This window comes from Juglans microcarpa x Juglans regia, chromosome 6D (assembly GCF_004785595.1).
Source record: "Juglans microcarpa x Juglans regia isolate MS1-56 chromosome 6D, Jm3101_v1.0, whole genome shotgun sequence".
Lineage (NCBI taxonomy): Eukaryota > Viridiplantae > Streptophyta > Magnoliopsida > Fagales > Juglandaceae > Juglans > Juglans microcarpa x Juglans regia.
In genome coordinates, this window is record NC_054604.1 from 35,839,023 (window position 1) to 35,865,077 (window position 26,055).

General features: G+C 39.4%; 1 protein-coding gene and 1 long non-coding RNA gene across 2 annotated transcripts; both read left to right on the forward strand.

Moving 5' to 3' along the window:
• The first annotated feature begins 15,693 nt into the window (after positions 1-15,693).
• LOC121236005 lies at positions 15,694-16,842 on the forward strand. Its single transcript, XR_005934637.1, has 2 exons — positions 15,694-15,723; positions 16,683-16,842. It is a non-coding gene; the product is annotated as an uncharacterized LOC121236005 (long non-coding RNA).
• Positions 16,843-18,410: 1,568 nt separating this feature from the next.
• Positions 18,411-21,233, forward strand: LOC121234975 ((-)-germacrene D synthase-like). The gene is made up of 7 exons (XM_041131149.1): positions 18,411-18,560; positions 18,780-19,056; positions 19,281-19,653; positions 19,777-19,995; positions 20,081-20,216; positions 20,411-20,659; positions 20,770-21,233. The coding sequence occupies exons 1-7, from the start codon at positions 18,426-18,428 to the stop codon at positions 21,061-21,063; spliced, it is 1,683 nt and encodes a 560-aa protein (XP_040987083.1). The 5' UTR covers positions 18,411-18,425; the 3' UTR covers positions 21,064-21,233.
• The last annotated feature ends 4,822 nt before the right edge of the window (positions 21,234-26,055 follow it).

A 26,055-nucleotide genomic window follows, 5' to 3' on the forward strand; every position in this document is an offset into this window, starting at 1 on the left:
AAAAATGTAATTACCATAAAATTCTAATTTCATGATAATAAAGTGCAAAAGTAGCAAAAGTAGCAAGGTTAAACAGAAGGCGTACTGACTATATAAAAGTCAAAAGTCAAATTGCAGGAAGGTCATAAATCATTGATCCTCGTGTTTTACTGGAGATAATAGTGTTAGGGCCACTGTTTTGCTGAATTTCCAAGTTATCTTGATAGGGTGAGGCAGTGTATATTTATACACTTTACAAAAGAGTCATTTTGTTACAAGAGAATAAAGAATAAAAATAAGAAAGATAAACCTACATTCTAGAATATACAAGGACTATTTTGGCATAGAAAGTTCTATTCTACATTCTCATGAGTGGCTGAAATGAAAATGCCAAAAATATCATCCTATATAAACCACATGAGCCACATGCAGGATGACGATATATACATCGCCTTCACGTTCTAGTACTATGATTTTGAGTAAATACTGAATTTTTGGTAATGTGCATTCATCTATAGGAGTGGGGGCTAAATTTTCACCAAGTATCAAATTATGAGGATTACATAATATGTATTTATATTGAATTTTTACTCTTGATATCGGCCTGTTTTTTCTATATACGTGTTCCACTCAATATGAGCCACATATTACAACAATACGTAAATGCATGCATCTCGTGGTCATATATGTGGAGGGACCAAAATTGCCAATATAAGTAGTTTTCCAATTGATGCTTTCGATACCACAGTCGTCAGTATTCGATTGATGATCATGATGATCTCCTCGTCATGTTTTACATAAGAGAATACTATTATTAATTGATGATTCATGTGATCCTGTACTATGTTACATGCATCACGTGGTTGAAAATGGATCAAGCACTGTATATTATATATATATATATATGCCCTCAAAGTCATGTTTTGTACGTTTTTGGACCAGGTTCCAACAGCTCAAATATTTAAAACTTGCTTTGCACAAAAAATCGAGAATAAAAAAACTGGAAGATAGCGATCTTGGGGCCTGGAGTTTCTGATGCCAAAATCAGTAGAGTATTTTGGAAGTTTGTAAATAATGAGAGAGCCTAGAGATCAAAGCGCTTTTTCAGACTCGAAAATTGATATTTATACCGAGAGTCTAGGAGGGACAAATCGTGTCTGTCCCTGTGGAGCCCATTTTTTTACTGTTCTTTTTGTCAGAGTTATTTAAATGCAGCGTGCCCTTGTGACGGTGCCATTAATGTGGCGTGTTGCTCGGCTAGTAGTGTCATTAATGCGGCATGATTCTCCTATTCACTTTATTCTGCTGGTGTCTTCGGTGGTCCGTCGATGTTTCCATGTTAGAAGATCAAAAGTTCTTTGTCTTTCCTGTTTTGCCCTGTACAAGTTCTCATGAAAGGTGTGTAGCCGAGCGGCGTCAGACCTGTTCGTCCAATCAGCCATCACTGTTTACTTTTCTTGTAGGCAATTTGCTTCGTGAGTAAGTTTGGGCCTCGAGGGCCGGGTATCGGGATGAAGTCCATTACACTCGGTCGAGCGCCGAGTAGGCTTATGAGTGAGAGGAAATCCCCTCTCATATGCAATGTTAATAGGCTTCTATATATCAACCTTTAGTACTTGATCTACATGATGTTCAGGAGTAATTTTTTTTTTTTTTTATCATAGTACGTGTCCCATGTTTTGTATGATCACGTCATGTGGTTGAAAATGGAAGCACTGGCGCCATCTCTTTACCATGCATCATGATCATGTACTCCTTAAGGGATTTTTTGTTTTTTTTGTTTTGTTGTTCCAACTAATTTCGATCCACCACTCCACGCCTTAAATATTAGAATTAACATTTAATAAAATGTCCAGTATTTAACAAATAAATAAATAAATAATGAAAGTATTTATAATAATAAATAATACTTCAAATATCATGATTGATCTTTGATATTTACGAGGGATTATAGATGATGGTAAAATGTGTAATGATACACACCTTAAATTATTGAGAAAAGCTCTAAACCGGTCGGGTGACTTTCCCAATTTACACCAGCCAACAAAATTTTAACATATATGAGATTTATGTGTCTTATAGTGTGCTTTACTTTATTGAATCAACTCTCTTATTTCTCCTCTCCCCTCTTTTCTTTTCTCTTCTTTCCCTAGTGTACTCTGCTCTTTCTCCTCTCCCCCTTTTCCCTTTCTCTCTTCTGTTAAGTTGCTGAATGTGGTCTGTACTGTATGCTATACGAATGTATGTAAATGATGCTGAATAGTGAAGAAGATGACACAGTGCAGTAGGAAAATTACCTCAAACATCCATACGACTTGGGGTATTTGAAGTTTCCAATTCCTCCATAGAGAATAAGTACCTTACAGATAGAAAATGCTCCAGAAAAATGATCGAGAACCCTTCTGGCATGATACTTAACTGATCCCTACTGAAATTACATAAAAGCCCTTTGTAACTATAATATTGACTGAACTAAAACACACCGTTTTCATAATAAACTCTACTAATATTTAAGACTAAAATATTGTTGGTCCTTCTCTTTATTAATGTGACGTCGTTTACTTCAATCCATGCTCTTGCTATGTCATTTTGCACTACATCGCTTATATGAAGCCCTTTAGTCTGCTTCTTCTCCATTCTTCTTCTTCATCTCAGGTTCCTCTCTCCTCAGCGAGCCTAAAGTCCCAACCTTTACCTCTTCACCTCCATAGATCACTGAGCTTGAGGGTCTCCTAACATTCCCCTCCCTTATAGAACCTTGTCCACAAGGTGTGGATACAAAGCCCTAATTTTCCACAAGTTTTCCCAACTATTCTCTGCCTCCGAAAGACCCTTCCATTTAATCAACACTTCGGTTACAGCTATTTCTCCTTGCTGTCTCATGCGTTGGTCCCTCACCGCCTCAGGCTCGAGTAGCACTTCTCTGTCGCTATTGGTGGGCGAAAGGGTAGCTAACGGTTGGATTTGATCCCCCAGTTTTCATTTTAAGCAAGACACATGGAAAACTGGGTGGATCTGAGATGAATGGGGTAGCTCAAGCTTGTGTGCGACGGATCCTAGCCTTTGAGTCACCTTCAAAGGCCCATAAAAACGTGGGGCCAGCTTCATGTTCTGGCGCAAAGCTACTGAATTTTGGCGATATAGTTGAAGACGGAGGTACACCCAATCTCCCACATTAAACTGTCTTTCAGTTCTTTTCTTATCAGCAAAGTGTTTCATTCTAGCTTGTGCTGCCATGAGATTACTTTTCAAAAGGTTGATGACTTGTGATCTATTATGTAGTAGTTGGTCCACTGTCGTGTTGTTTGAAGTCCCTGGAATATAGTCAAGTAACTTTAGGGGTTGATACCCGTAAAGAGCCTCAAATGGGGTCATCTTGGTTGAGCTGTGGTAGGTATTGTTGTACCACCACTCAGCCAAGGGTAGCCACTGGCTCCATCCCGTGGGCTTAAGTGCTACGAAACACCTTAAGTACCCCTCCACCACTTTATTCACCGCTTATGTCTGCCCATCACTCTATGGGTGATAAGCAGAGCTATAGTCTAAGGATGTCCTTTGGAGAACAAACAACTCCTTCTAAAAAGAGCTCAAAAACACTGGGTCACTGTTTGACACTATGGTTTTTGGAAAACCATGTAGCTTAAACACTAACCCAAAAAACACTTGTGCCACTTCCTAAGCTGTATAGGGATGTGATAAGGGCATGAAATGCCCATATTTAGTGAAGTGATCCACTACCACGAAAATTACTGAATGCCCTTAGACTTTGTCAATCATTCCCTAAAGTCCATTGAAATGTCCAACCAAGCTTGCTGGGGTATTGGGAGAGGCTGTAAGAGACCCGTTGGGGGTAGTGTCTCATACTTCGAAGCTTGGCATATTTCACACTCCCTCACCCACCTTTTTATATCTTTTTTTATACCTGGCCAATAAAAATCCCTATTGGCCATTTGATAGGTCTTTAAATAACCCGAGTGTCTAGCCATAGGATCAGTATGAATAAACTAGAGTACCTTCAATTTGAAAGGGGAATATGGTACCATAAGGATCCTTCCCTTCCTCAAAATGATTCCTTGCTGAAGTGTAGTCCCCTTAGGGACCTCTTGATGGTTCAACAATTTTCCCATCAAAGCAGAATACTCATCACTTTTTTCGTAACTTTGCCTTAATTCCCCCACCCAATTAGCAGTAGGGAAGGAGATTTGTGCACACAACCCGACACCTTCCTCCTTTCTTGATAAGACATCAGCCACTACATTTTCTTTACCCTTTTTGTACTCAATAAAAAAGTTATACCCCATCAACTTCGTAATCCATTTCTGTTGGGTCTCGGTTCCCACCCACTGTTCCAACAAGAACTTAAGTGCTTGTTGGTCAGTTTTTATGATAAAAGGTTGACCCAAAAGATACGGCCTCCACTTTTGTACCGCTGTCACGAGAGCTAAAAACGCCTTGTTGTATGTTGATAATGATAGTGCTTTACCCTTAAGGGCCTGACTGAGGAAGTAAATAGGCTGCCTGGACTGCATTAACACTGCCCCAATGCCCTTGCCACTGGCATCACACTCAATCACAAATGGCTTACTGAATTCAGGTAGTTTTAGTACCGGAGGATGGGACACAGCCAGCTTCAAGGCTGCAAAAGCCTTGTTGGCCTCTTTAGACCAAATAAAAGAATTTTTTTTAAGTAGCGAGGTGAGAGGGGCCGCAATAAGTCCATAATGCCAGATGAACTTCCGGTGAGCCCTGAGAATCCTCGTAAGGCCTTCACATTCATAGGCTCCAGCCATTCTAACATAGACTTAATCTTAGAGGGATCCTCCATTACACCCTTAGCATTAATGAAAAGGCCCAAATAATCAACTTCCCTAACGACAAACCGACACTTAGATTTTTTTGCATATAAACAGTGTTCTTTCCTCAAATGATCTGCATGCTCCTCCTGGGACTTGCTATACACCAAGATGTCGTAAAAAAAAAAACGAGCACAAATTTCTTTTATGTCATTCATTAACCCTTGGAATGTGGCGGGGGGGGGGGTTGGTGAGACTGAAAGGCATTACTAAGAACTCGTAATGCCTTTCATGAGTATGGAAAGCCATTTTAGGAATGTCACTAGGCACCACCCTCACTTGATGATAGCCCGATCGTAAATCGAGCTTCGAAAAATCACCGAGCCAAAGAGTTTGTCCAGCAACTCATCAATAACCAGAATAGGAAACTTTGCCTTGACCGTGTCCTTATTAAGTGCCCTATAGTCCACGCAAAGCCGTCAACTACCATCGGCCTTACAAACCAGCAACACAGGGGAGGAAAAAGGCTGGAACTAGGCCTAATCACTCCCAACGTCAACAAGTCCGCCACAATCTTCTCAATTTCGGTTTTCTAGTAATAAGGGTAGCAATAGGGCCTATTTGTTATGGCTTGAGTGCCCTCCTTGAGGACTATTTGGTGGTCATGGGCTTTAGGTGGAGGTAACCCTTGTGGCTCACTGAATACCTCTTTAAATTCCTCTAACAGTTCAGAAAACTGTTTTTCCAGCACTTTAGAATTTTCTTTTACCTTCCCCTCACCTACAATCTACAACAGAATGCCCTTCCCTTTGGCCAACATTGCCTTCAACAACTTTTGGCCATCTTCAACAATCGAAGGGTTCAACTTCAAGTCCTGGAACTCAATGGTTTTACCTTCCAACACAAAGATCATTAGGAATTTCAAAAAATCCCAAGTTATGGGCCCCAAAGTCTCAAGCCATTGGACACCAAGCACAATGTCACACCTAGCTAGGTCTAATAAATGAAGGTAAGGGTTTAACAAGTTACCCTGCACCTTTAACTGAGCTGTCCTGCAAATTCCCTCACTGCTAAGGCCTTGGCCATTTGCCACTTTGACCTTCAGATTCACAAAATAATCCATGGGCAAGTTTAATTTTGTTATCAAGGTTGAATCTATAAAATGACGGGAGCTTCCTAAGTCCACTAAAATCACCACCTACTCACCACCAAGAATTCCCAGTAAACGCATCGTTCTCATCGTGGGGGTGCCCGTTATAGTAGCTAATGAAATTTCCAGCTCGTCCTTACTGCTGGCTGGTGTTTCCAACGCTAGTTTTTCCTCTTTCTCTACAACTAGCAGCTCTTCTTCTTCCTCACACAGCTCCTCATTCACATCCAAGAGATAAATATGAGGAGTTTTACAAGTGTGTAGAGGATTCCACTTCTCATCACAATTAAAACATAAGCCTTTACATCGCTTCTCATATAAGCTTTTTCAAACTGAGAGAAAATCCTCTCTGTACACATTATCTCTCAGATTTGTTTTACCGAGTGAAATTAGCTTAGGATGGTGTTCATGATTGGTTGATAGATTGAACTGTGATTTGTTGGAAGGAGAATGGTGTATGGGAAAACCATTGCCATTGAACTAAAATCTTTTAAGATTTCTAGGGAGGGACGATGGCTGATTATTACAGAGAGAGGGTGAAAGTTTGTGAAAAGCATGATGATGGAGTTAGCCACGACACGATGGTTCTGCAGAGTCCTGGAGGATGGCATGAATGCAAGGAGAAAGGGGTTTTATGCTAGTCATCGTGAAGGGGACAGGGGCTTTACTGTGCAGAGGTGCTCAAATGTTCAAGGTGCATTCATGGCCCTGGAAGAGCATCGAGGAGGTGGACGCCGTAACTATATTTTTATCCCAGATGACAGAGATGGGAGGGGATGGAGGAAACTCACTGAGGTTTTAAGGGAGGCTACTTGTTTCAGTGGGCAGCCACCACCATTTTTGAAAACTCCTCAGTCGTATAAGGAGGCTCTCCATTTATCAAGGACTGTGGACATATCTCGTCAGTTGGACAAGAGGGTGGCTAATGGGGATTATAGTAGTATTGTTTTGGTAGATACTCAGGGACGTGAGGAGGTTGGCAAGAGATTTGATGGCCTCCAAAAGGAAAATATCCTGCGAGTTTTGTCTGATATGCAATCGTAGATGGGGGTACTGCAAGGTAATATCACTTGGCTGAAACGGTGTGTGGAGGAGCAAGGGTGGGATTTGGGTGTTGATTCGAGTAAGGGGCCTGGTATGGGGCAGTTAAAGGGCCAGGAGCCCAAGGGTCAGCCAAAGGGTAAGGAGACCAAGTCCTCTTCGTATGGGCCTGAAGCTAGTCCCTCTTCTGGGCCTGCTAAGGGGAATGGCCCATCAAATGGGCCCAGGCTTTCTAGGGATGTTCTCAGACCCACGGGGCCTGTGTGGAGGAGGCGCGGAGCCTCCCTCCCACCCGCAGCAGTGGCCTGCGTTGAGGGTGGCAGGGACCTTGTTCCGATATCGGTAAAGGTGTCGGAGCCTCCGGCGAAGGTAACAACACCTCCGTCGGAGGGTGTTCAAAGGGGCGATGCGATTGGTTCTGTTTCCTGCACTACTCCTCGTCACTTAGAGGTGCTGGGGCTGGCATAGACTCGGTCGACTGAGGCTGTGGAGCCTTCGACGGCTGTCGCCACCTCTGTTCAGTCGCTGGTGACCGAATTAAGCCCGATTGGTGGAAACTCTAAAGCTGGTGTGACCTTATGCACGACCTTAAGTGGCTTTGCCGAGCTAGGTCTTTCACAGAACTGGTCGACGGAGGCTGTTGGGCTTTTTGCGGCAGTCATGGCACCCTTTCCCCCACCGGCGACTACTGTTCTTCCTCTGGAGGCGCCGTGTGAAGCAGGCTCTATGTTTTTCCCTCAACAGAACAGATCGATGGAGCCACAGAACAGGCCGATGGAGTTAGGTGAGTCCTCAATGGCAGTAGTAGCCCCATCCCCTTCGCAGGCTTTCTTACTTTCTGTAGGGGTGCCGATGGACATGAAAAATCACTTCCAGCCTCAGTCGTGGGATCAAGATTCGGCTTTGGTAGTGAACAGTCTAGTTAATGGGCCATCCATTGAGGGGATGGAGGAACCAGCTCCTTTATGCACAATTTCCCCTAACCTGGATTTATCTGCATCGGATTGGGTGTTTAAGCAGGTGGAGGAGATGTATTCTGCTCTTGGTATTTCCTATGTAGGCTACGAGGATCAATTTAGAGCCATTCTCATTGTTATTGAAAATAACCGTTCGAAGTCAAACACGAAGCGAGACAGGGAACTTAAAAGGCTTTCTTGCACTGTCAACTATGAAGCTAAAGAAGGGGGTGGAAGAGATAGACCGAAAGGGAGGGGCATTCTTTGTAACTATGAAGCCTAAGTTATTATCATGGAACGTGAGGGGGCTGAAGGACTGCAATAAACGTCTTCGTATAAGACATTTATTGAGGTCATGAAAAGTGGATGTAGTGTGCTTTCAAGAAACTAAGTTGAGAGTAGTCGATAGAAGAATAATCCGTAGCTTATGGGGGTGGTCTTATTTGGCATCGTTGGGTGCATCCGGGGGGGTTCTTTTAATGTGGGACAAAAGAGTTGTGAAGTCGGTGGAGGAATGTGTTGGGAATTTTTCGGTTGCTAGTCGTTTTAAAAATACGATTGATGGATGGGAATGGGCCTTTGCGGGTACTTATGGTCCAAATTTGGATAATGAGAGGAGGCGACTATGGGAGGAGTTGGCAGGTCTTATTTATTTATGGGAGGTGCCATGGCGCATGGGGGGAGATTTTAATATTATTCACTTTCCTAGCGAGCGTTCGGGGACCCACCACCACTCGACAGCTATGGAGGAGTTCTCGGAGTTTGTATTTGATTTAGATCTTATGGATCTCCCTCTTCTTAGGGGTGAGTTCACTTGGTCTAATGGGCGGGGATGGTCGAGATTGGATAGGTTCCTTGTCTCCCCGTCGTGGGAGTCGTATTTTCCTAATCTTTCGCAGAAAAGATTGCCCCGTGTGTGCTCCGACCATTTTCCTATTGTCTTGGATTGTGGAGGTATTATTGGTAGACGCAGACCATTCAAGTTTGAAAATATGTGGTTAGCGGTGGAGGGCTTTGTAGAGAAGGTGCGTTCTTGGTGGTCCTCTTATATGTTTACAGGCAACCCCAATTTCATTCTGGCTTGTAAGCTCAAAGCTTTGAAGCAAGATCTTAAGAAGTGGAATTTGGAGGTGTTTAGTAACATTAACAATCAAAAGAATACTCTTATGGAGGAACTACAAGATATAGAGAATAGGGAATTGACGGGAGACCTCTCGGAGGAGGCCCTTGTTAGAAAAAGAGAGGTTGTAACTAACCTAGAGAAGGTGCTATTGATGGAAGAGATTTCATGGCGACAAAAATCCAGGGCCCTTTGGCTAAAAGAGGGTGATAAATGCACGAAATTCTTCCATAAAGTGACAAATTCACATCGACGCAATAACACTATTGAGTCACTCCAATCAGGTACCCAAGTGCTTTCATCCTCAGTTGATTTAGAAACTCATATTGTGCAGTATTTTGAGAAGCTACTTTCGGAACCGGCATGCCTGATGCCAAAACTTGATGGCTTGTCATTCGAGGCTATTGATTCACAAAATGCTAATGGGTTGGAAAGGGCATTTGAGGAAGATGAGGTGTGTAAGGTTATTAGTAACATGGCGAAGGACAAGGCACTGGGCCCAGATGGCTTCTCGATGGGTTTCTTCCAGGCTTGTTCGGATGTAGTAAAATGTGATATTATGCAGGTTTTTGCAGAATTCCACTCATTTCATAACTTTGAGAAAAGCCTAAATGCGACGTTCATTGCTCTTATCCCAAAGAAACATGGGGCTAAGGTAGTTGAAGATTTTCACCCCATAAGCCTGGTGAGTGGAGTTTATAAAATTATCTCCAAGGTCCTGGCAAACAGGCTTAGCTCAGTGATGGAACATATTATTTCTAAGCCTCAAAATGCCTTCATTAGGGGGAGACAGATCCTGGATTCGGTGCTTATTGCCAATGAGTGTTTGGATCATAGGTTGCAAGAAGGCATTCCAGGTGTTCTTTGCAAGCTTGACATGGAAAAAGCTTATGACCATGTGAATTGGGATTTTCTTCTTTACTTGCTTGGTAGGTGTGGTTTTGGTGACAGGTGGATTTCTTGGATCCGTTGTTGTATATCTACCGTTCGTTTTTCAGTATTAGTTAATGGTACTCCTGATGGGTTCTTTAACAACTCACGTGGTTTGAGGCAGGGGGATTCATTGTCTCCTCTCTTGTTTGTCATTGTTATGGAGGCTCTGGGGCGGTTGGTGAAGGCCGCTGTTGGTGGAGGTTTTTTATCCGGTTTTTCGGTGGGTAATGACACAAATGGTACTACTTCACTTTCTCATCTTTTATTTGCAGATGATACACTCTTATTTTGTGATGCGGACACTGGTCAGATTCAATCTCTGCGAGCTCTCTTGTTATGCTTTGAAGCAGTGTCGGGGCTTAAGGTTAATCTTAGTAAATCCAAGATTGTTGCGGTGGGTGCGGTGCCTAATATTAACCACTTGGCGCGGTTGTTGGATTGCAAGGTGTCGTTCTTGCCTATGAATTATTTGGGTCTTCCGCTGGGGGCCAATTTTAAGGCTCGAGCCATTTGGGATGGGGTGGTGGAGAAAGTAGAGAGGAAGCTTGCTGGGTGGAAACGAATGTATTTATCGAAAGGGGGTCGACTTATTTTAATTAAGAGTTCATTAACCAATCTCCCCACTTTTTTCCTTTCACTCTTCCCTTTGCCTGCAGGGTTGTCGACTAGAATTGAGAGATTATTCCGGTCTTTTTTGTGGGGGGAAATGGGGGAGGAAACCAAATTCCATTTAGTTAACTGGAACAAGGTGTGCTCTCCCATTCCAAATGGAGGTTTGGGGATCTGCAATTTGAGAACGTTCAATAAAGCTTTATTGGGCAAATGGTTATGGAGGTACCACTTAGAGTGGAACGCACTTTGGAAGGAGATTATTGATTCTAGACATGGGAGGGGGTGGGGAGGATGGTGCTCTAAGGAAGTAAGAGGGAGACATGGAGTGGGCCTATAGAAATTTAGTAAGAAAGGTTGGCAGGGCTTCAAAAGTCACATACGATGTGTGGTGGGAGATGGTTTCAGAATTAGTTTTTGGCATGATGTTTGGTGTGGAGAGTGTGCTTTATATAGGGGATTTCCAGCACTCTATAGTATTGCAGCTAACAGAGAGGCCTCGGTTGCAGATATGAGGGTATTCTCCCATGGATCTTACCAATGGAATATTCTTTTTAATAGAAATATTCATGATTGGGAACTGCAGGCTGTATCTGATTTTTTCAGGTTGCTTTATTCTATGGGAAATGCTATGGCTCAAGAGGATAGGTTGCAATGGAAGGCTAATGGTAGTAAAAAATTTACAGTCAGAAACTACTACAAGATGTTGTCAACCCAAGGCCATGTATCATTTCCATGGAAGAGGATTTGGAGATCACGGGTGCCTACTAAGGTAGCTTTCTTTGTATGGACTGCCGCTCTTGGGAAGATCTTGACTACGGACAATCTAAGAAAGAGGGGAATCATAGTAATGGATTGGTGCTATTTGTACAAAAAAAGGGAGAATCTGTAGATCACTTACTTTTGCATTGTAAGGTCACAAGGGGGTTATGGAATGAGATCTTTCGAAGAATGGATATTACTTGGGTAATGCCTCCGCGGGTGGTGGACTTATTGGCTTGTTGGAAGGAGCTTCAAGGCTGTCCCCAAGTGGCGGCAGTGTGGAAGATGATCTCATTGTGTATCATGTGGTGCACATGGTCCGAGAGGAATGAGAGATGTTTTGAGGATAGGGAACGCACAATGGAGGAGCTTCAGAATTTTTTTATACACACTTTAATGCTATGGTTTTCAGCCATTGTACTTGATGGAAACAATGTCCATGACTTTCTTTCCTTAGCTAGAATGTAATTAGGTGTTTTTCTTTTGTATACTTCCTGTGTACACGGGCGATGCCTATTTCATTCGTATGAATAAAATCTTTATTACTTATAAAAAAAAAAAAAAAAAGAAATTGGTTTAGCACCCCCATAGATTTCTTCCATTTGTTGGAATAGTCACAAGAATAGGAAACAATAGAATAATTTCCCCCTCCCATGGAAGTGGTCATTTCCCCCGTCGATTTAGTGACTTTTCTTATAGTTGGAAGGTATTCCTCTTGCATCTTTGCTAACCCATATGCTGCATTTAAATTCACAGAGTATAACATACGGACTGGGATGCGTTTCTCATCTTTTAAGCCGCTAAGGAAGCAACTCAGTTTGTGAGCATCAGAAAGACCTCGTAGGCGGTTGGCCAACGCCTCAAATTGGTTCATGTAAGATGCCACGATATTGGTTTGTTTCAACCTTGTCAACGCCTCAATTGGATCGTCATAAGCCATGGGTCCAAAACACAGCCTAATGCTCTGGAAAAAGCTTCCCAGTCACGGCATAACCCTCCATCTACAACATTTTGAAACTATACCAGGGCGTCTCCTTTCATATGGTAAGAAGCCATCAATAAGCGTTGAGGTAGTGGCGTTTGGTGGAACTCGAAGTAGTGATTGGCTTTAAAAAGCCATGCAGTTGGATTAACTTCTTGGAAATGAGGGAAGTCAAGCTTGACCCCTCTGTTGTTGAATCTTCTCGGGTCATGGTTCTCCATTTCAAGGTTGTTTTCATGGTTAACAGGTGGAGGAGGTGGATGGTGCTGTTATTGTACAAGGGCACGTAGCATATCTTTCATTTCCTGTACATCAGTTTTGAGCTCCCTGATATCAACTTTTACTATAATAAATTCCTAGTGGTGTTGTTCTACTTAAGTTTGTAAGGTCTCTAGGTGTTGGTGTTTGGATCTTGTATTCTCAGCCATGGTAGTGATGGTTCTGTGTGGTTCTGTTTCGGACTGTTTGGGGGTAATGGGATGGATCTGTTTGGCTAGAGTTGGGTTTGGATGGTAGGACCGATTGTCTCTTGATACCAATGTTAAGTTGCTGAATGTGGTCTGTACTGTATGCTATACGAATGTGTGTAAATGACGCTGAATAGTGAAGAAGATGACACAGTGCAGTAGGAAAATTACCTCAAACATCCATACGACTTGGGGTATTCGAGGTTCCAATTCCTCCATAGAGAATAACTACCTTACAGATAGAAAATGCTCCAGAAAAATGATCGAAAACCCTTCTGGCATGATACTTAACTGATACCTACGGAAATTATATAAAAGCCCTTTGTAACTATAATATTGACTGAACTAAAACACACCGTTTTCATAACAGACATTACTAATATTTAAGACTAAAACGCTACCGTTCTTTCTCTTTATTAATGTGACGTCATTTACTTCAATCCATGCCCCTGCTATGTCGTTTTGTACTACATCACTTATACAAAGCCCTTCCGTCTGCTCCTTCTCCATTCTTCTTCTTCATCTCAGGTTCCTCTCTCCTTAGCAAGCCTAAAGTCCCAACCTTTACCTCTTTACCTCCATAGATCACTGAGCTCGAGGGTCTCTTAACATCTTCTCTCTCCTCTCCTCTTTCTCCTCTCCATCTTGCTGGGAACTCATCTCGAACCCATTGGATTTTCGCCATTACCTGAAGTTTTTTTTGTTTATACTGCATATTAAGTTCTTAGGGCTATTGATCTGGTTTGCAATTTTTTTACATACGATGCGAGGATTCTTCCATAGTTTTAAGAGTTGTTGTCATCTTCGGACTAAAAAATCATAGTGCATACCTCTCTTCATGGATTTTGGAGACTAAAAAATAGTAGTGCATACCTTTGTTCATGGATTTTGGAGACTCGTGGTGCATAGCTCTATTGTGGTTCCAAAATCGATGACACAACTCAAAAAATGTATTTTTGAATGAAATATTATTGTTACAGTTATCCATAGGAACTAATATTACATCCTGGATATGATGAAAAAGAGGAATTTTATTTTGAATATTACATTCTGTAAATTTATTTTGAATGTATTATATGCTTCTTTATTTGAGCTCCTCAGTAGAAATTTGAGCAGGGCGACGGGTGTGGGGGGAGAGAAAGAGAGAGGGACGACGGGTGCGGGGTGAAGAGGAGAGAGAGGGAAAGAGATTTGAAACAAAATAATGTGATCACCTGCATGTGATTTATTATCTACTTTAGTACGATCTATACGTGACAATGTCTTATTTGCACGTATAAAAGGGAGTTTGCCACCCGACCGGATAGCAGCGTCTTTCTAAATTATTTTCCAAACTTCTTTTGCAACCAAGTAATGTAATTATATATGCCACTTCATTAAAAATAATTTTAATTTACCTAATTACCATACATCCAATATTTCTAGTGTTATAAAAAAATGGTAAAAAATTATATAAATTTATCATTTTACTAGTAGAAAAAAAAAAATTGACTATTTTGGCCGTATAGATGATCTTCGAAACTTGCATATAGGCGAGAGAGAGAGAGAGAGAGTTCCATTTTTCCCCAAATAGGTTGTGTGGCACAATTAACAAATCGAGCCCAAATGAGATCTCTAATCAAACTAGCTAGGAATGTCACGATCAAATGATCCCAACATGAGTATTGCTCCAATAAAGACCAAAATACGTACGAAATGATTAAAATACTCCATATTTTAAACTAAATGCACGCTACAAGAAATTTCACTATTAGAAACGAAATTTGTTAGAGATAAATTAAATTTCATCTCTAAAAGTAATTACTGGAGATGAAAGTAAAATTTGGCTGAGTTTGTAAATTCATTCGAACGGATAAAAATCCATTCGAACTAGATATTTTGTGATGAATAAGATTGTCTCAAAAATACAAAACCATTTGAATGTGACAAAATAGATTCGAATAGGGAATTAATGTAACACCCCGTATTTTAGTGTATTTTTACTGAAAGAATTATTTTTATGGATTCAAAATTTTATTCTCTTATTTTAAAATTATTGGATTTTTAATTGGGTTATTTTTATGATTTTTAGTTTACGAAAATTATTTTCGAAGTGCTTTCTTTAAATTAATTATTGTTATGTGTTTAAATTTCTTCTTGAATTAAATTAACTTATTATTGGGTTTAATTATTTATTTTCATGTTAATCACTGTGTTTGAAATATTTTATTTCACTAGCTGTTTTAAAATCGTTTCCGTTGGATCATTTTCGTGACCCAAGTTATGAGGATTAGACCTCATTTCTTTCTCTGCATTTTTCTTTTCCTCTTTTCTTTTCCTTTTCTTTTTCTTTTCTTCTTCTTTCCTTTTTCTTTCTTCTTCTTCCTTCCTCTCTCGTGCGACCCAGCCCCCTCTCTCCTGTGCATCATTCTTCGTCCGCCCAGCCCGCCGCCGTGTGCCGGCGGTGGTCGACACCACCCGGCTCCCTAGCTTCCCCAACCACCGGCGACGCTACCCCTCCGATCTCAACTCCATTCGCGCTGTCGTTAGCCACCACGAGCCCACTGAAGCCGAGGCATTCTTTCCGCCGCTGCGCCGTCGTCGCACCACCATTGGCCACCATCTTCACACCACTTCATCCTCGACCTCTTGGCAACCCATTGGACCCAACTCCACCTCCGATCCGCCATTGGTGAAGCTCCACCATCCACTTTTCCGATTTGGATATTTTAGTCTTCTACCGCCCATTGCGCCGCCACCCACGGCCAACCTTCACCACCACTAGCTTCACCGACCTCCCTAGGCCCTACCCTATCATTTTTGGGTCTTCTTTTGTCTCTGTTGAAAAGTGGGTATCTGTGACCCACGGCCACAGTGTATTTTACACTGTTCTGTAGCTGTTTTTCCACTTCTTGCATCTTCGTGATCCTTTGAAAATTGCTTTATAGCGCTGTAAGTATTTCTCCAAAGAACTTTCGTAATTTAAATGTATTTTTGCACTAACTCATTTCACTGTATTTATTTGGCATGCCGGACTGAGTCCGAGGAGTTCGGGGGTCGGATGGATTTGTGATTGGAGTTGTTTAGTTGGTTTGGTTTATTTGGTTTGGTTGTTGATGAGTTGTTTTGATTGGATTTGTTGGGATTGGTTCTGGATAGATGTTGGATCAGTGTTGGTGCATGTTCATACCATTGTTTCATGCATGATCATGTTTGTAAAGAAAACTGGGTTTTCGTGCATTGCATTCATGCTCATGTGTGATTTGAAAGGCTGTGATTTTATGTGATGTTATTTTTGGGTGCGTGTGTATCACGACCCCAAGTCGAGATGGGACATTAACTCGGTGGAGCTCCTCTGGTTACTCGGGAGCGGAATATACTGAGTAACGTCCCCTGGGTTGTCGCCGGGCGACAATGGGATCGGACGTGATGGTCTCGTGCCGACTCCGTGGTCCTTCTGCTGGCGGGGACTAGAGGATGTCTGGCTACGTACGCGCTGGGCGGGGAACTGGGCATCGCTCGTTGCGTAGTGTGGGTGCTTGGCCATGTATGCGCCGGGTGCGGAACTGAGCACCGCTATGAAGTCAGGACGTGCGGATGGTCCATAGGGGAGGCCATGGTACATATGGAAATTAATGCATGGTGGATATGGAATTAATGCACTATTTTCTGGGAAAATAGTGCGAGTTGGTTTTCTGGGTAAATCATTTTCTGGGAAAATGTTTTACGGATATTTTGGGCCAAAATGGGATTTTGGCGTGTGTTGAAATAATTATTTTTGGGAAAAATGATGTTTTGAGGAAAATGCATATTTCATCATATGCATGCATGTTGGTTGCATTAAATGCATTTTATTTCTTGAGGATTATTTGGGTTATACTTACCTGCGGTACCATTATGTGGTAACGCAGATTTTGATGCAGATGATGAGGAGGAGGGCGAGCCTGAGGAGACGGCTCCGCCCGAGGAGTGATCTGGGATCACTGGCTTTGTTATTTTATTTTACTCATTTGTATTTGGGACATGTGTTAAACTTTATTTTGGGATGACTGTATAAATGCTTTTAAACCTCTTCTGATATTTAGATTGTATTTTAAATTTTAGTACTTAGTAGACTTAATTATCCGCTGCGTTTTTATTGTACACTATTGCATGTACACACACTTGGCACTTCGTTGGGATGCGTGACCGTGTTGTCATTATCCCGGCGTCTCGATTCCCGTATTTTTGTTATAAGGGGGATTGGGGGCGCCACAATTAATATCTGTTTGAACAATATATAATCTGTTTGAATAATAATCTTGGTGAGAAAATAATTTATTTTTTTTTTGGAAAAAGTTCATAACCATTCAAACTTACATTTATTTGTTCGAACAGAAGAGATTTGGTGGGAAAATGTGGCAGCAAGGTTGTTGGACCGTTCGAACAAAAAAAAAAAAATCATTCGAACCAGTTCGATCATCATATTTATTCATTCGAAAGACTAATTTGGTTGGAAATTATATAAAATTGTTTATCATCATCAATTTGTGTATATATTTTTTCATTAAAGCAATAAATATTTTTTTCATTAATTTTTTAGCATTTTGAAAATATAAAAAAAGTGTATATATTATATATTATTATTTACGATGAGTTAAAATATTTAAATATTCATAAATTAATTTTATGTAATTAATTTCATAATTTGATAGTAATTTCTTTTATGTTAAATTTATATAAATATAACTTTAAAGATAGTGTCATGTTTTATATTATCATAAACGGTAAGTAAAATAAACAAAATAACAAACACTAAAAATAAAAACCATACATTAACCTCCCAAATACATCATGTTCAAAACATAATTACGAACACATATGCTAGTTTTCTCCGCCCCGACATAAGTACGTACTCAGGCCAAAACATGTGCAATTGACTCCAAATATTGATCCTTACTAGATTTTTCCAACACCGTATCTATGAATAATATATGTTATCTGCAGGCAGGCAGCCATGCAGGACAGGGTCGTAGATTAACAATTTGAGCATGAGTTTTACAAACTAATGCGCCTTTGTAACGTCCGCATGCAGGAGGCACGAGTAGTGGAAATTAAGGTTAAGTTTGATGACGCACTACAAGAAAAAGGGTATTTTATTTTTTTGCGATGAAAATAACTATTTGTAATAAAAATAGACTCATTTTAATTGAAAATAATTACTTTACTGAAAATAACTTAATCTAAATAAACAGTTTTTTTTTATAATAACGTGAAATTAAACACAGAGAAAGAGAGTTGGAGTCAAGATTTTAATTTTACGTGTCATACTAGAATTGATCAAGATTGTTAGTGCAGCTAGGGGGAAGTATTGCTCGGTCACTAAAGAATAAAAAAGACTTTTCCCAGTGCCATTGCGTACCTAATACCCTGGAAAATAGCCGTGGGGTATTTTTATTCAAACCGCGCGTTTGCGTATAATTATCAATATAAATTTTATTATGGATTTCAAGTATAATTTACTAAAACGTGCGGTACAGCACTAATATTTGATCTATAAATACCTGAACCCGCAATCTGTTTATCTCATACTGGAACTGAAATTAGCACTAGAGTTAAGTGCCATTTAGCAACCCCATCTCCAATACTACGTACGCTGCCAATTAACTTCTAAAATGTCTCTTCAAGTTTCAGCAGTAGCTGCTCCAACAGCACAGAATCATGTCATGCCAGAAATTAACCGTCGCTCGGCAAATTTTCAACCCAGCATTTGGGGTGACCATTTCCTCTCATATGCTTCTGAATTCCTGGTAATTAAAGATTGATATGTATCGTGTTTATATTAATTACTACATCATCATCTGTTTGAAGTCTCGTTAATCAAACACTACTTTTGCATTTCTCGGTGTAACTAACGCTAGCTAGCTTATAATTAAGCCCTTACTTTTCAAGGGGTAATATATAATCTTGAAAGTATGATATTATTCCATTCACGAGTCACAGTGCATATATACTTTTTGCTCTTACAGGAAACTGATGTGATAATGAGGCAACAAATTGAGGAATTGAAGGAAAATGTGAGGACGATGCTCACCGCTACGGTTGAGAAGCCTTCACAAAAACTGAACTTGGTTGATGCAATTCAGCGCTTAGGCGTGTCTTACCATTTCGATAATGAGATTCAAGCAATTCTGCAACAACTGCAGAAGACTCATGAAAGTGATGACCCTGAAAATAATGATGACCTCTACACAGTTGCCCTGATGTTTCGACTACTTAGACAAGACGGCTATTCCGTTTCGTGCGGTAAAAAATACTAGCTTGCTTCAATTCCTCTCTATAGGTTTGCAGAATTCTTTTTCAAGGGAAACATAATCAACTAATTAATGGTTTTAAAAGTAAAACGCAGAACCCGTTTCACGGTTATGGCATTAAAAAGTGCCTGACAGTACTATTTTAACACATATCATGTGTATTAATCTCCTTTGATGGGGTGACTCATTTGATGTCATTGGAATATTGTGAGGCAGATATGTTCAACAAGTTCAAGGACAGCAAAGAGAATTTTAAGGGATCGCTTTGCAATGATGTGAAAGGAATTTTAAGCTTGTATGAAGCCACACATCTCCGGGTAAAAGGAGAAGATATATTGGATGAGGCTTTTGTCTTCACTACCACACATCTTGAGTCTGTTGCATCCCAATTAAGCGGGCCTCTAGCAGCACAAGTAACCCATGCCTTGAAACAGCCTATCCGGAAAGGACTACAAAGGCTAGAGGCAAGGCATTACTTTTCTGTATACCAAGCAGACGCTTCACATGATAAAGTTCTTCTTAAGTTTGCAAAGTTAGATTTCAACCTATTGCAAAAAGTGCACCAGAAAGAACTTTCTGACATTGCCAGGTCAGTTATTAAGCTCCATCTCAGAGTGCTTGCAAGTACTGTGAGCAAGCTAGCAGCTTGTACATGATGATATGATAATTGTAGGTAATTGATATAATGATTATTTTAAATTATGTTTTACAGCTGGTGGAAAGACTTGGACTTTCCAAGGAAGCTACCCTTTATCAGAGACAGGGTGGTTGAGTGCTATTTTTGGATATTGGGAGTGTACTTTGAGCCCCAGTATTGCTTTGCTAGGAGGATGCTAACCAAAGTGATCTCCATGACCTCTGTTTTTGATGATATCTATGATGTGTATGGTACAATTGAAGAACTTGACCTCTTTACTGAAGCAATCGAGAGGTTGAGATTAAAGATACATCCTGATCATATTTGCATTTATTCTTTATTTTTTTCTGATTAATTGGAGAAACTACCGATTTTACAGGTGGGATATGAGTGCCGCAGATAAACTCCCGGAGTACATGAAAATGAGTTACCAAGCACTCCTAGACATTTACACTGAAATGGAGCAAAACCTAGGTGAAGAAAATTGGTATCGTGTCCAGTATGCAATAGAGGCAGTAAGCATTATAGTTTTTATATTCAGAGAAATTAAGCAAAAAAACAAACAAACATATATATATATATAAATATATATATATATATATATATATATAACAGGAAATATTATGTTTGACTGTATAATATGTTTCAAAAACATTAGTATTTGTTTTGATTGTGAATTGCTTGTATCTACGTACGTACATTGTCTCAGATGAAGAATCAAGTTAGAGGATACCACCATGAAGCCAAATGGTTCCACCAGAAATACATACCAACAATGGACGAATACATGCCCCTTGCTCTTGTTACCTCTGGCTACGCAATGTTGGCAACCACATCCTTAGTCGGAATGGGAGAAATTGTCACAAAGGATTCCTTCAAATGGTTGTCCAGTGGCCCTAAAATTGTCACAGCTTCTGAAGTGGTTAGCCGACTCATGGATGACATCGTGTCACACGAGGTTTAATTATTTCTCTTCTTTTTGTTCTTTATAATAATAATTTATAAAATCGTCCTATTAATTAATTATACTAACATATATAGACGATTCTTCAACAATAATGCTTGCAGTTTGAGCAAAAGAGAGGGCACATTGCTTCGGCTGTTGAATGCTACATGTCACAGCATGGTGTTACAGAGGAAGAAGCAGTCCATGAATTGAGGAAACAAGTGACAGATGCATGGAAGGATATAAACAAAGAGTGCCTCTACCCAACCGAAGTCCCCATGCCAATTCTCATGCGAGTTCTCAACCTTACACGTGTCAGTGATGTCGTGTACAAGGACAAAGATGGCTACACACATGGTGGAATTGTGCTCAAAGATTTTGTAGCATCTTTAATGGTGGATCCTGTGCCCTTATAAGTTGCATGGACGACATCTGCAACGGTGTCTAGCTATCGATCACATTAAGGAATAGTTGATAGGATTACGTTTACGTGATAATAAAGAAAAAGAAAACGGCCCTAGCTGTAGAATAAATTAATAAGTTTATAAGCAGATTGCTCGACACATGCATGATCTAAATATACAAGGTCGGGGCCGGGAGACCATAGAAAATACGAAAAATTTCTTGGTCTCTTTCTTCTTATATATATTTTGTTGACATGACAGTTTTAGTAGCTGTTCAAACTCAAGTTGAATAAAGTGATCGATTCGGGTTGCAAATATATTATTATGACTTTACTATTATCATCTCAAACACCACACAATAACCTGTATAAAAATTGATTGTTCTCTTGAAAAGTTTATGACACGGCTCGATGCGGGCTTAAGCTTTGGGCGGGGAAAGACGAATGGGCGTTCGGTCTCGTCCTCGCAATGAAAATTCTTGTATTTGGGACTGGGCCTATGAAATAGAGTAACGCCAAACCAACCTCCAGGCTTGGCTGACTAGCCCAGCTTAATTACTTGCAAGTGCAACCTTAAAAACTCTGATTCTCAGCACCCAATCCCAATTACTCACACTAGCTGCATGTGATTGAAGAAAAATTAACAGTTTTTTTTTTTTTTTTTTTTTTTTTTTTTTTAATTTATAAAAATTAACAATTTATGATCATGAAAAAGATGCTTGTGCATCTAACCATGTTCTTGGCTTCAATCTCCATCTCTCTCGACCCTAGCTAAAGTTGCGTTTGGATGTTGAACTGAGTTGAGTTGAATTAAATTTTTTATAAATAGTAGTGAATTGAGATGGTAGAGTAAGTTTTGTGGAGTCCATTTAAGATGATTTATGGTACTCATCCAATATTCTCCACGTCTATATATACATGTAACACTCGAATCAACTGATTGAGCATTTTTGTGTTATTATCCCCCACTTATTGCTGACTTAGGTATCGGAAGTGTCCCAGGCACACCGCCTACATGACAATTTGCAGGTTAACAATCACGGCCGATGGTGGGACAAGTTCTTTACAATCTATATGCTTTCATCCTAATCAGGAATATCCACGTATGTAGAATGTCTTGGCCGAGACAGTGTTTGATAACTACATGCATGTCATTATATATATGTCAATGTTTAAAAAAAATGGGCACTGAATTGGGTCCAATTCTAATAAGTGCATGCTTGAAATAGCAGTGGTTAATATAGATTTTAGCTTTAGGACTTTTAGTTGTAGAGCTTAAGTGATTACAAGTTCTACTATTAAAAAGTTATTTATTATTTGGTAATCATGTCTAAGTTCGCACTTTCAAACATGGTATATTTGTTTGCAAACAATATAAAAAACTTCTTTTTAAGATGATCAATTCCATATGCATCAAGCATGCATGGATGTATCCAGTTTCAATCTAATAAGCTTAACATAAAAAAATAATAAAGTGAGCAATACAATAGGCATAAGGAAAATAATAATTTTATAACTATTTTATAATTTTTTTTTACATCTCTACATGAAATTGAGAGAAGCTTTATAATATTAAGATTTATTTTAATGAAATGACATGATCATTACTACTATAGACATGATAGGGCGGAGAGTAGCTAGAGTGGAGGAAAGTCTGCATGCAGGAGGCCCGAGTAGTGGAAAGGTTAAGGCTGCGTTTGGATGTTGAGCTGAGCTCAGCTGAACTCAGTTCTTTATGAATAGTAGTTGAGTAGTGAAGAGAATTATGTGTGACTCATATAAACTAATTTAAAGTATGTTTGGATGTTAATATGAGTTTAGTACTTTTATAGGAAGTTTGAAAAAGGTTGTGAGTCCCACGTATAAAAATGTGTTAAGTTGAAAACAATTGTGGGTCTCATGTATAAGGAGGTTGTGAGTTGATTTGAGTTTAGTAATTTAAGAGTTGAGCATTTGGATGCTAGACTGAGTTTAAAATTAGACTGAACTCAGTCGAGCTCATCTGAATCTTGCAACTAAACGCAGCTTAAGTTTGATGATGTGAAATCACAAAGACGGAAAGTTGGAGTCAAGATTGTTTTACAGATCATAGAAGTAAAAAATAGAGCATTCTCAATGGCTTCTTCATTCTATCATTTATAATATATTATTAAACTCATTTTTTCTATTTTACAAATTGATTTTTATAATATTCTACACGTCAACTTATCTATTTTTTTATATTATTTAAATGTTATAGTTTTTAATATTTTTATTCATTTCATATATTTTCTCTAACTATCAATGATGCCCTCATATCTTTTGATATTTGTAATATCTCCCCATATACAATGTCATGTAATTATGTTCTATTTTATATTAATCAAAATTTATAAGATAAACCAAAATATAAATTAATTCAAAAAATAAAAAAGAAGAGATTTTATAATGAAAATATTCTCACAGAATATTATCAAGATATTCTTCAACGTATTATAAGAATATCCATTTTTTATAATTGTGAAAGAATATTCTCAAGATATTTTTCAGTAGAGTAATTCTACTCTAAAGCCACCTGAGTTTCCAACACCACACACCAGCTGAGATGGCTTTGTTTATTTCTTTTTTCAAAACGCATCGTTAGACAGATACTCCTCCTCACGTTTTCCTCATTCTCCATGTTTCCTCCATTCGAAATATTACTTCTCCTCCATTCGGATTCGCGCCCTCCCACTATGTTGCAGTACGTCCACCTCTAATCGACCAAAAAAATGGCAAACTTGGTAAGCTGTTGTGAAGCTCTTCTCTAAAGCTTCTATCTCCAGTGTAAGGATTGAAAAGAATCCTGGAATTTCTCTAGATAAAAAGGTGAAGATGAGAGGTGAATCCAGGAACTCTTTCTATTATGTAATATGAATTGCTTAAAATCGATCATGTAGCATAAATAATCCCCCCAACAAGCATAAAAACACCAAGCTCAGAAATCATAAAATCTATTATACCTACAGATCCACAACACAAAAATCACAAAAATCACAAGTAGAGTAGAATTTCTCAATTATACCCAACACAGAAATCACAAAAAGATCTAGGGTTCGGTTGGTGAGGATACCTCTCAAATCTTAATGGATTAGACGAACGTCACGGGGGAAAGGAATCTCGCGGCGCGGGAGGGATTTTCATGGGGGATTTTTGGGTCCTCTTAGGGCATGCTTCGAGGGGTGTTTTTGGGTCCTCTTAGGGCGGCACGGGAGGGATTTTCGTGGGGGAGAGAACCTTTCGACAGGGGAGAAGAACCTTTCGGTAGGGGACGGGGGGAGAGGGATTCCTAGAGGGGAGGGGGGAAGGGGGAGATTCGCAGAGGCGAGGGGGGGGAGAAGGATTCGGCAGGTCACGGGGGGAGATGGATTCGCAGAGGGGAGGGGGAGAGTGAAAGGAGAGATCATGTAATTGAAGATCTGGACCGTTTTGAAAATAAATCCGGTTTGCCACATCATTGGTGTGTAGTGTTGGAGAGTTAACCAGCCTTAGAGTAGAATTTCTCTTTTCAGTATATTATGATAATATACCTTTGATTTTCTCAAAACTTCAACTATAAATAACATTATTTGTTCATAAAGTTTCACAGACATCTTCATTTTCATTTCTTTACACAATTCTTCTTTCTATATTGTTCTTATAGATCCCGTCTTTCAGGTATTTGAGTCTTCATCGTCTGACAATGAGTTGGAATTAAATTTAGTTATTGCTATGGAAGAAGAACGTTTGAAAGAGGCTCAATTAAAATGTTTGTGAAAGTCTAAATTTTGACAAGTACCACTTGTTTTGATAAAAACTCAATCAAACTTAGTCATTCACTAACACACAAGGGAATGTAAACTTAGCCATTCACTAACATGCAAGGAAATGTAAATTATAAATTCACTTGTTTCTATTAATTGCAAGAAACACTCAAGTCAGCAGATTCATATAATCCATGTTTCAGGAAAAACCTAGGCTTTAGTTTGGGCACTCGATGTGCTGTTTAGTTGGTATTTTTGTCCACATGATGCAAGTCTGACCTACACCATCAGCATCTAACTTACTTAACTGCGACATATAAGTCAAATCCCCACTAATGAAAACAAGCATGAGTAAGAAAATCTAAAGAGCAGACATAACTCCACGTGCAGATCAATAAATTCCTTAGAATGCATTTTTCAAACATATAACTCCATTAAATTCACAATACTTTTTCAGAATGGTTCATACAGCAGAATACTCTTCCTCTCCATGGTTTGTGAATCCATCATTCAAAGCAAAAAAAAGTTGGGATCATGCAACTCAATCAAACTCAATTAAAAATTTTCTAAAAATCGAAATGGTAAGTATCTCATGTTTGTTGAGGAATAATTTCACATTACCTGTGGACAAAATCTTGGACATATTTATAAAGAATGAGCAATCATCTTTTGTAGAACTGATTTTATAAGATGAGTTAGGCCCCTGAATTTCTTCATGGCATTAGAGCCTACCACAAGACGAGTGAGGACCCACACTACTTGCCACGTGAAAATGACCAGAAAAAAATACTGATCTGTACGAGAGGCAGGATGTTGAGGAATAATCTCAAATTACATGTGGACAAGGTCTTTGACATGTTTATAAAGAATGAGCAATCATCTCTTGTAGAACCAGTTTTTTTAGATGAGTTAGGCCTATGAATTTATTCAATGTTTTAATAAAAACTCAACCAAAATCAGAGGCAAAAATTGATATGGTTTCTAGCTACCTGAAAAACAGAGGAAAAAAATTATGACCTTATCTAGCTATTAATGCAAAACGAGAGGCAAAAATTAATATGATTTCTACATATTTGTAGGTACTATAATAAAAAATAGAGGAAATATGGAGTCTAAATAATCTACAAGTTGGCATACTTCATACCATCTTAGAGCTTTGCTTAAAGTTGGCATTACATTATATGCTTGGTACGATCTTCTAAGCTTAATAATGGAGCAGTTACACCTTAGAGTGGGCATTACAC